At 35.5% G+C, this 8,977-nt stretch overlaps 1 protein-coding gene across 1 annotated transcript; it reads left to right on the forward strand.

Moving 5' to 3' along the window:
* The first annotated feature begins 680 nt into the window (after positions 1-680).
* LOC131019527 (thylakoid lumenal 15 kDa protein 1, chloroplastic) lies at positions 681-3,717 on the forward strand. Its single transcript, XM_057948073.1, has 8 exons — positions 681-840; positions 916-1,032; positions 1,153-1,248; positions 1,498-1,570; positions 2,603-2,664; positions 3,093-3,174; positions 3,299-3,359; positions 3,449-3,717. Exons 1-8 carry the CDS (start codon positions 721-723, stop codon positions 3,498-3,500), a joined length of 663 nt encoding a protein of 220 aa, XP_057804056.1. The 5' UTR covers positions 681-720; the 3' UTR covers positions 3,501-3,717.
* The last annotated feature ends 5,260 nt before the right edge of the window (positions 3,718-8,977 follow it).

Raw genomic sequence — 8,977 nt, forward strand, 5'->3', positions numbered from 1 at the left:
CATTTAACTATTTAGAGTGATTTTAGTACAAACTGAGATGCTAATTTCCACAATAAATTATTTAGTATTGATTATTATGCATAATTATGGTGGTAGCTTTTGTTAGATATATTGTAACCGCTCCGAAAATTGTAACTGCTCCATATATTAATCAACCTTCTAAATATATATTGAGTAAAAAGGCGGGAAAAATTTTTAGCCAACGGATCAGCTTTTATATATGTATAGATTAGTGAGCTGGATTGTTTAATGAAATATCTACATTTAACTATTTAGAGTGATTTTAGTACAAACTGAGATGTTAATTTCCACAATAAATTATTTAGTATTGATTATTATGCATAATTATGGTGGTAGCTTTTGTTAGATATATTGTAACCGCTCCGAAAATTGTAACTGCTCCATATATTAATCAACCTTCTAAATATATATTGAGTAAAAAGACGGAAAAAATTTTTAGCCAACGGATCAGCTTTTATATATGTATAGATAGATAGATGAGTTGTGCATTAAATTACCGAACGAGTTTTTATCGAATCGAACGTTGAATAGCTCACTAGTAGCTTGGCTTGTTTACATCCCTAATTTTAACTAATAAATTAAACCCTATATAAAAAATAAAAAAATAACAAAAAAAATCTTCCACGTAAGCACTAGTACGGGAAAATTAGATTATCCAAACAAACATGAGCAGCAGTTGTTATCCATCACCACTCATCAATGGCTGCTCTCAACTTCTCTCGGTCTTCCAATCTCTCTCCTCTTCCAAACCTCACCACCTCCGCATCTCTCTGTCGTCAATATCAATTCCGCTCCTTCATCAGCTGCAGTGCGTCGCAGGTACGTGCCGCCCCAACAACAATCAGCCTCTAATTTTCCTTCTCTCCAACAAAAATTGCATTTGCTATTTTTTAGGGCGCTCAAAATCGGAGTAATCTGTCTTCTTTATGTGACTCATTCTCTAAAGCGAGTGTTCTTGCACTAGTTTCTGCTTCACTTGTTTTTTCTGTCAACCCTGCTCTTGCATTTAAGGTAATTCTTGAATTTTAAAAATTGAACCTTGCTTAATTGTTCCTCGTTTAGTTTATTTTATGCTTATGGGTTTGTTGATGTTGATTGATCTTATATTGGGGGTAAATCAAAATATAAAAGGGGGGAGGCCCTTATGGTGCTGAAGTGACAAGGGGGCAGGATCTATCTGGGAAAGATTTTAGTGGCAAGACATTGATCAAGCAAGATTTCAAGACGGTACGCATTTTTTGCAATATGTTCATCTACGATTGTGTGTTTCGTTCTTACTCATTAATGAAATGAGGGATTTTCTTGTTAGCTTGATAATCCTAGTTTAGAATTTTCACATTTAGATCGAATTCAGATCCAAATGAATGGAGATTCTATAGTATATAAATGTCAATTTGGGATGCTTGTTAATGCCATTGTGCAGTCTACTCAATTCTCTACTAGGATCGTGAGGTAGTTGCTGGATTTTTTTTTCAGTCAATACTAAGGCAAGCAAACTTTAAAGGTGCCAAGTTATTGGGGGCCAGCTTCTTTGATGCTGATTTAACAGGTATATCCATAGTTTGGTGTTGTTCCTATGTCTAACTGATTCTTTTCTTCGATACCTTATTAGTACGTTTTTAATTTCCACGAATTTCTACTGTGTAAGAGGAAAGTTTTGATTTGCATAATAACTCGTTGTAGACTTTAAGTGGTCGTTTGGTTCGTGTAGAGGAATGGAAAGGGAATGGAATCAAATAAAAGGGTGGAATGACAATAATAAGCATTACTTTTATTGAGTGTTTGGTTTATCAATGAAAAGGAATCATTAGTAAGGGATTCTCTTTCTTTTGTTTCCCCTCTATTTTGAGGGGTAACAAATTGGGTGATTGAATTACCCCCAAGTAAGGGTAATGGTTACCTTATTATCCAAACCAAACAATAAGAAATGAATTCACTTAATTGATTCCCTTTCCAACCTCTAAAAACACCCAACCAAACATGGGCTAAACATCAAGGTAGGCTTAGCTTGATACATGAATAATCATATGAAAATGTGGTGTATTGGAGAAAAACTAGGTGTGTTGTACGTAAATAAATACTGAAGAAAGACGATAAATACTTCTGATGGAAGTGTATATTCTTATAGTCATTTTGGTAATTTCTTAGCCAACAAATAGTAGAGCTTGATTTTGTTCACCACTGACAATTATGTGGACTGTACTATGGTATTCATAATTTGTCTTGGATTGATTTAAATAACAGCCTGCATACTTGTTTTAGAGCAGATGAAACGAAGGCGACATACTAGAATCTGAACCTTGTGGTTGTAATTTAACTGTTGGAGTTATCTTTGGATCTGTGAGTGGTTTAAAAGTTTGATCCATATTTTGTAGGATGTGAAACAGATATATGCCAGATTAATATTTTTGATGCTCATTTTTCATGTGGTTGCTTCCCATGCAGCTTTGTATTTCCTTATGGGAGCTTGCTCATGCTAATAAGTAGACATATCAAGCTAGTAGATGGTGTTTTTATTTGTACCAATGAAATGTACGTTTATCTTTTTTTGCCTTTAAAAAAAAATACTTCTCGTGTTCAGGAGCTGATCTTTCTGATGCTGATCTTAGAGGAGCAGATTTCTCCTTGGCGAATGTAACAAAGGTGCTGTTGCTCTTTCTATTTTCATACTTGTGCCTTCGACATTTCTGACCCCAGCCGTTCCAGTATAGCGGGTGCTGAAATTCTAAAGATCTCTTTCACTCTTTTATCGTGTGTGTGATTCTCTATTGATGACTTTGCTCTTCTCATTCATCAACATCTATTAGGGCTATATAATCACGGGAAAACTGTTTGTTGTATTCAAACATTTACGTATATCAAAGGATTATGAATGCCAAATCATGCATCATCAGATTGGAGCAACATTTAGGAATTTGTTGTGATTAAATATCCACAGTTTTTTCTTTTTCTTTCGTTTCAGCTCAAATGTTCAATGGATTTATTTACTTACTAATATGTGCTGCATAGATTTATAACTGATTTGTGATGCTTATTTGAAAACTGTTTGTCCAAACCTCTCTTTTGATTAGGTAAATTTGAGCAATGCCAACCTCGAAGGAGCACTTACAACAGGCAATACATCTTTCAAGGGTTCAATAATAACCGGTGCAGGTACTATAAGATTATTTCTACTTCAGAAATAAGTGATCAGATTTCACGAAAACCAGAAACCAACAAAAATCTTGATGAGTTTTTTATTATCAAAAACTCTATTTTGTTGATGTTTGTTCTGTAGACTTCACGGATGTGCCATTGAGAGACGACCAACGGCAGTTACTATGTAAAGTTGCGGATGGGTAACCACTGACCACTAATCATTATCATCGTCATCATCATCTTCGCTACTGTGTTGCGTAGCTCTCAATGATACATGCTTCACTGACAGGACGAACCCGGTAACAGGCAACGAAACCAGAGAGACATTGCTTTGCAAGTAGCACATAATTTTTGGAGGTAAAATGGGCAACAAATTTGCTGTATGATTAACTTTAATTAGAAAACCTCATCTTCTTCTCCAAGCGCATTTCTTTCTGATGAATAGCTTTCCTAGATAAGCCTTGTGAGTGTGTATTATATTCTTTTCCATTTCTCATTTTACTATGTATACTGTGGAGAATTTCAGTTTGATATCTAAAGTTTTTATTATTGCCTTGCTCTAGATTGTCTGATAATAGGGCTGGCGAAACCCCTATCTAATGACACATTTGTATTTACACACAAACAAAAATAGTACTCAAAATGAAATATGGATTTGGATAATCGTTATAACAGCCTCAAATACAAGGTCTACATCAAAGATAATTAGTTAATATCGTTACTTCGCAACAAACAATAAACATATGGGGAATTTGTTACCTATCTTAGTTATGAGCTTAAATAAACAAATTAGACAATAACCAGCCTGGGCAGTAAGGATACTTTAAATTGTGTGTGTGGGTTGGTTTAATAGTAACATGGTTAATGTATGAAATGAAAGGTTTTAAATTTGAATTCATTGTCACACGATCTTTAAAATTACATGTTCTTTCAAGAAAAGAAAAGAAAAAAACTGTTACAAATTTGGAATTGTGTAAATATTAGGTTGCTACGTGGTTTTTTTTTTTTTTAGAGGAAGGTTGCTAGGTTTTCAATAAATCGTGATTAAATTACTCTAATGAACTTGTAGTTAGTAATTACTTGTATGCTCTGCCATGAGATGTACTGACCACAATATATTTTATTATTTTTAAAATTTAAAAATATGTAAAAATGTCATTATTTATGAGTTAAATTAATTGGTAATAAAAAAATATGTTAATTTAATATTAGTATTTTATTTAAAATAATGTATGATAATATTATTATTAACTAGCGTATAGCCAATGAGGCCTACATAAGTGGCAAAGTTGAAGCACACAAAAACTCTTCTTTATGAGAAGTCTTGGTTCAATCCCGCCTGTGTGCGGATAGCTTTCTCATCTTTGTGTGGTGTAGATGTTCCGCGTGCATGCACATAGCTTATTTGATTATATAATAAATACCTCTTGTAATTCTAAAAAAAAAACCAACTTAATGAATATAATATTAAATTTAATTAGTAGTGTATAATAATAATAATTAATGTTAGAGTTATTTTAACTCTAATAATTTAATTATTTCATTTTATGAATTAATCCTTTTGTTTTATCTTCTTCATTAATTATCAAATAAGAGAATTAAAATAACATTATACATTGAGTGGATTTTGAAAATAACCACTTTTATATAGTAAAAATAAATTTTACCCACTAATATAAAAACTTAAAAAAATACCCACATTTACCATTTTACCCTTACATATAAAAATTTTACAAATACCCACTGTTCACTGGTTGTGAATTCAACTCGAATTCAAGTATTGGTTGTGAATTCGCGTGAATTCACAACCAACATTATTTCGAGGTGTGAATTCACAACCGATAAAACTTGAATTCACAACCAACATTATTTCAAATTGTGAATTCACAACCAATAAAACTTGAATTCACAACCAACACTATTTCAATTGTGAATTCACAACCAACGCTGATAATTCAGTTGTGAATTCATAAACGTGGTTGTGAATTCAAGAACATTTGTACAAAATTGCGCGATTTTCATCAATTTCTTCGTTGCATATATGTTTTTTCGATTACGTTCAATTGAATTAAGGAGAAATTTATCCAATCTGCAGAAATTCATTCCAATCATTATCATCGGCAATCATTCTCATCGGCATCAAAATTCATCCCTAAATTCAAAATTCATTCTAGAACAAAGCTTCATCAAAATTCAAACATGAGGAGATTTGCAGTGATGGAGAGGAGCAGAGATTTACGAAGAGAGAGAGAGAGAGAGATGCGATGCAATTTTCAGAGAGGGAAGAGTGGGAATAGGGCAGCGGTACCCCAGCGAAACCAGCGGCGGAGGCATCGGACCTTCGCCGATCCAAGGCGGCAGCGACAGAACAGATCGAGAGGGAGAGAAGATCTGCGATGAGAGAGAGAGAGAGAGCGAGAGGAGAGAGAGAGAGAGCGGTGGCCGCGGGCGGAGGCTAAAATCGCGGCGGCGTTGGCTAAAATCGAAGGAATTGGTGGATGTTGCAGCAGATCTACCATTGCAGTTGAAAGAGGCGGCGCGACGACGATTCACAGCTAGAGGAGGCGACACGACGAAGAAGATGATGATGGAGAGAGAGATCTATGCCGCCGTTCCTCGACCGGAAGGCCGTCGACGCCGACCAGCTGCTGACCAGCTTCAACTTCGATCCGGCGGTGCTCCGCCGTCCGCCGACGCTGATCGGGGAGGAGGACAGCCTGGAGCAGCGGAGGAAGCCGATCGCCGCCGCAGTCCTCTGCCTCAGCAAGCTCCAGATCGAGAAGAGAGCGTGCAGAGAGAGAAGAGAGCTTGCAGAGAGAGAAGAGAGAGAGAAAAAAAATGAGAGAATGAGAGGAGGCTAGGGTTTGCCCATTTATATAGAAGGGCAATTTAGTCCTTTAACACAAAAAGTGGGTATTTTTTTATGTTTTTATTTGAGTGGGTAAAATTTATTTTTACTATATAAAAGTGGGTACTCTTATATATTAACACTTATACATTTTCGATTTTAAGTATTCTAAGGGAATTTGATCAAAATTAAAATATCTTTAAATAAATTCGATTTAATTCGATTTGTCTCAATTCGAGTGTCGAAAATTGATCAAGAACATATTTATAAGTATGGAACATTTGAGGGGTGAAGAACAAAGTCAAGACATGTAGAAGAGGAAAAATTTGGATGACATAAGAAATGAAGAAGAGAGAAGACTAGGTCTTCCTTAGTTTTAGGGGATGTTGGTTAATATTCTTAATCAATCCCTAAACTTGGGGAGTAAGGGCTAAACCCTAGCACGTTCGAAACCCTAAAGTATCAACCACGTTTTCTTGCGCATCAAGCTTATATTCTCATCTATAAATAGTGACATAGCTCATTGCATTTGGTACCAGTCCAAGCTACAAGATACACAAGTGCAGGAGCTCAGAAGCTAATGTTTGAACATCATTTACGACATCTAGTTCACATCTCACCTTGAGTGGGAGACTCGTGTGTTTAACAAATCTTGAGTGGGAGATTCGTTTGTTAGGTCTATTCGGTAGGTTTGATTGTTGGAGATTGTAGATTAGCTTCATTCAAAGTCTAGTTGTTGCTAGGATTAGAAGGGATTTCTTTTCTTTTCAACTCCATTCAATAAGATGAATTCTATTGAATGGTTCATGTATCTTCATTGTAAAAGGAATTTCTATAATGAACATATACAACTGCAATTAATTAACATTACAGTATAAAAACAATCCATTGTGCGTACTTTACAATTCCGCTGCATTTCTATTTTCATAGATTTGTTGAGTAAACTGTTTAATCATTCTACCCAACATATCTGGGTTTGCGAAAAGAACAAACTTTCAATTAAAATAGATAATAATAATAATGATAATAATAATTAAATTTATAAACTAGATAACAAATAATTTAAGTCAATCTCATTTTGAGCAAATGACACTAAACCATCAATACTGATTGAAATAGAAATTTTATTAAAAGACAAAAATAAAAAACCTAAACCCATGAGAGCACAAGCGCATCTGAGGGCCAAGCCTTATTAAAACCTCAAAAAGAGGGAAAAAAAAGAGCCTGTCTAAGAAAACAAAAAACAAAACAAGCAAGCAACTGGGCGTAAGCTGAAAAGAGACCACCTCAAAGGCTCCAGTCGGACCATAGCCCCTAGGAAGTCTGGCTCACACCAACCAGAAACAAGGAACGAAATCGGGGTAGCCCAGAGAAGAGCAAACCACAAAAAGGAAACCCAACAAAAGACAGTCAGGCCGTGCCCCACAGAAAACACAACGAAGACAACACGTAAAAACCACCAAGCAGGCAAACCACCAAAAAGACCCCACCAACCACCTGCAAAGAGAACAAACCGCCGAACAACAACAGGAAAGGAAAACAATAAAACCATCAATACAACAAAACTAATAGTCATCATTTACTATAACATTTTTTTTTGGTAAGTAAAGAATTTTATTACCATTTGCATGACAAAACAAGAACATTACAAACATTAATCTTATCAACTACTCTAGAGCTCAACTTCGTAGCATTCTCCTAAGTTTATCATTCCTATTACAACGAATAACAATTTAAACTTGGCAAATGCGCATCAATACCTCTTGCACTCTTGCTATTTGTTGGAATCTTCTTGCATTCCTTTCAAGCCAGATGTGATACACTGCAGTAGCAACACGATGCATCAATTGTTCTCCTGTCTTTCATTCACATTGCGTCTGCATGTACACTTTTTCATCTTCCCAGTTTCTAATGCTTCCGTTCAAACCACATGATGGGAAATAAAAAGAAATATCATCTCCTTAGTTTTGATAATACCAAAACCCTTAGATTTTTTTTCTAGACTAGAATTCTTTTGAACTCAAGTGTTAGAGTTAATTTTTCCTAAATTAGTCTGAAAAGGCAAAGACTGAAGATCGAAGGACTAAAAGACCGAAGACCGAAGGACTGAAGGATTAAAGACTGAAGTCCGAATTTACTGAAGATTCAAGTCCAACTGGTGTAAAGGCTGAATTAAATGAAGAACTCGTACTGAAGTACAAATGTTAGGGAAACACTTATGTACACCTCATCAATCGAAGCTTTTACTGAAACTGAAGTTAAGTTTCAGAAGGAAACCTCGAACTGATAGTGTATACAGACTGATACTGGAGTCTAAGTTCTAACGAAGGCCACGTGGAAAGTAAATTGCTAACTTCCAGTACAAGCCACATTTAATGCAAAAGATGAAGCATTTAATGCGGAGATATGGCGAATCGTCCTTCAACATACGGAGTTTCCCTTTCCGTGTTACTTTGGTCTGTAACACCATCTCCTATGAGAGCAAGAACATAACCTACTTTCAACTTTAGGAGAATGAAGACTGAGCACCTGAGCTAGATTTCAAATTTGAGTCAAACGATAGAAAATGTAAAAGGACCTCCTCTAACGGATCTATTCTTCATATGCTGCCTATAAATAGAGCTCAAGGATCAACCTCATTCTTCACCGATTCAAACGCATACGCTGAAGCTCTGTCAAAGTTTAGACTCAGCAATTACTTTGCTAAAAGCTTGAATCGAAGAAGAGAATAACCATCGTTGTAATTATCAGTCTACCTGATATACCTACATTCTCTTAGTGTGTCTAGGCAAATATTTCTACCATCCTTAACCTAGAAATCGATTACTTGAGAGCCTGTTCTCAGTAATCCTAGTTGGAGATTCGAACCCTTTTCTAAAGAATGAAAAAAGAGTTTGAGAGAGAGTTCGAGACAGGTGTCTGGGCTCTAGGTTGTTGAGCACCCGCAAGCTAAACAGTTTGTAATCTTAG

This window comes from Salvia miltiorrhiza, chromosome 4, assembly GCF_028751815.1.
Source record: "Salvia miltiorrhiza cultivar Shanhuang (shh) chromosome 4, IMPLAD_Smil_shh, whole genome shotgun sequence".
Lineage (NCBI taxonomy): Eukaryota > Viridiplantae > Streptophyta > Magnoliopsida > Lamiales > Lamiaceae > Salvia > Salvia miltiorrhiza.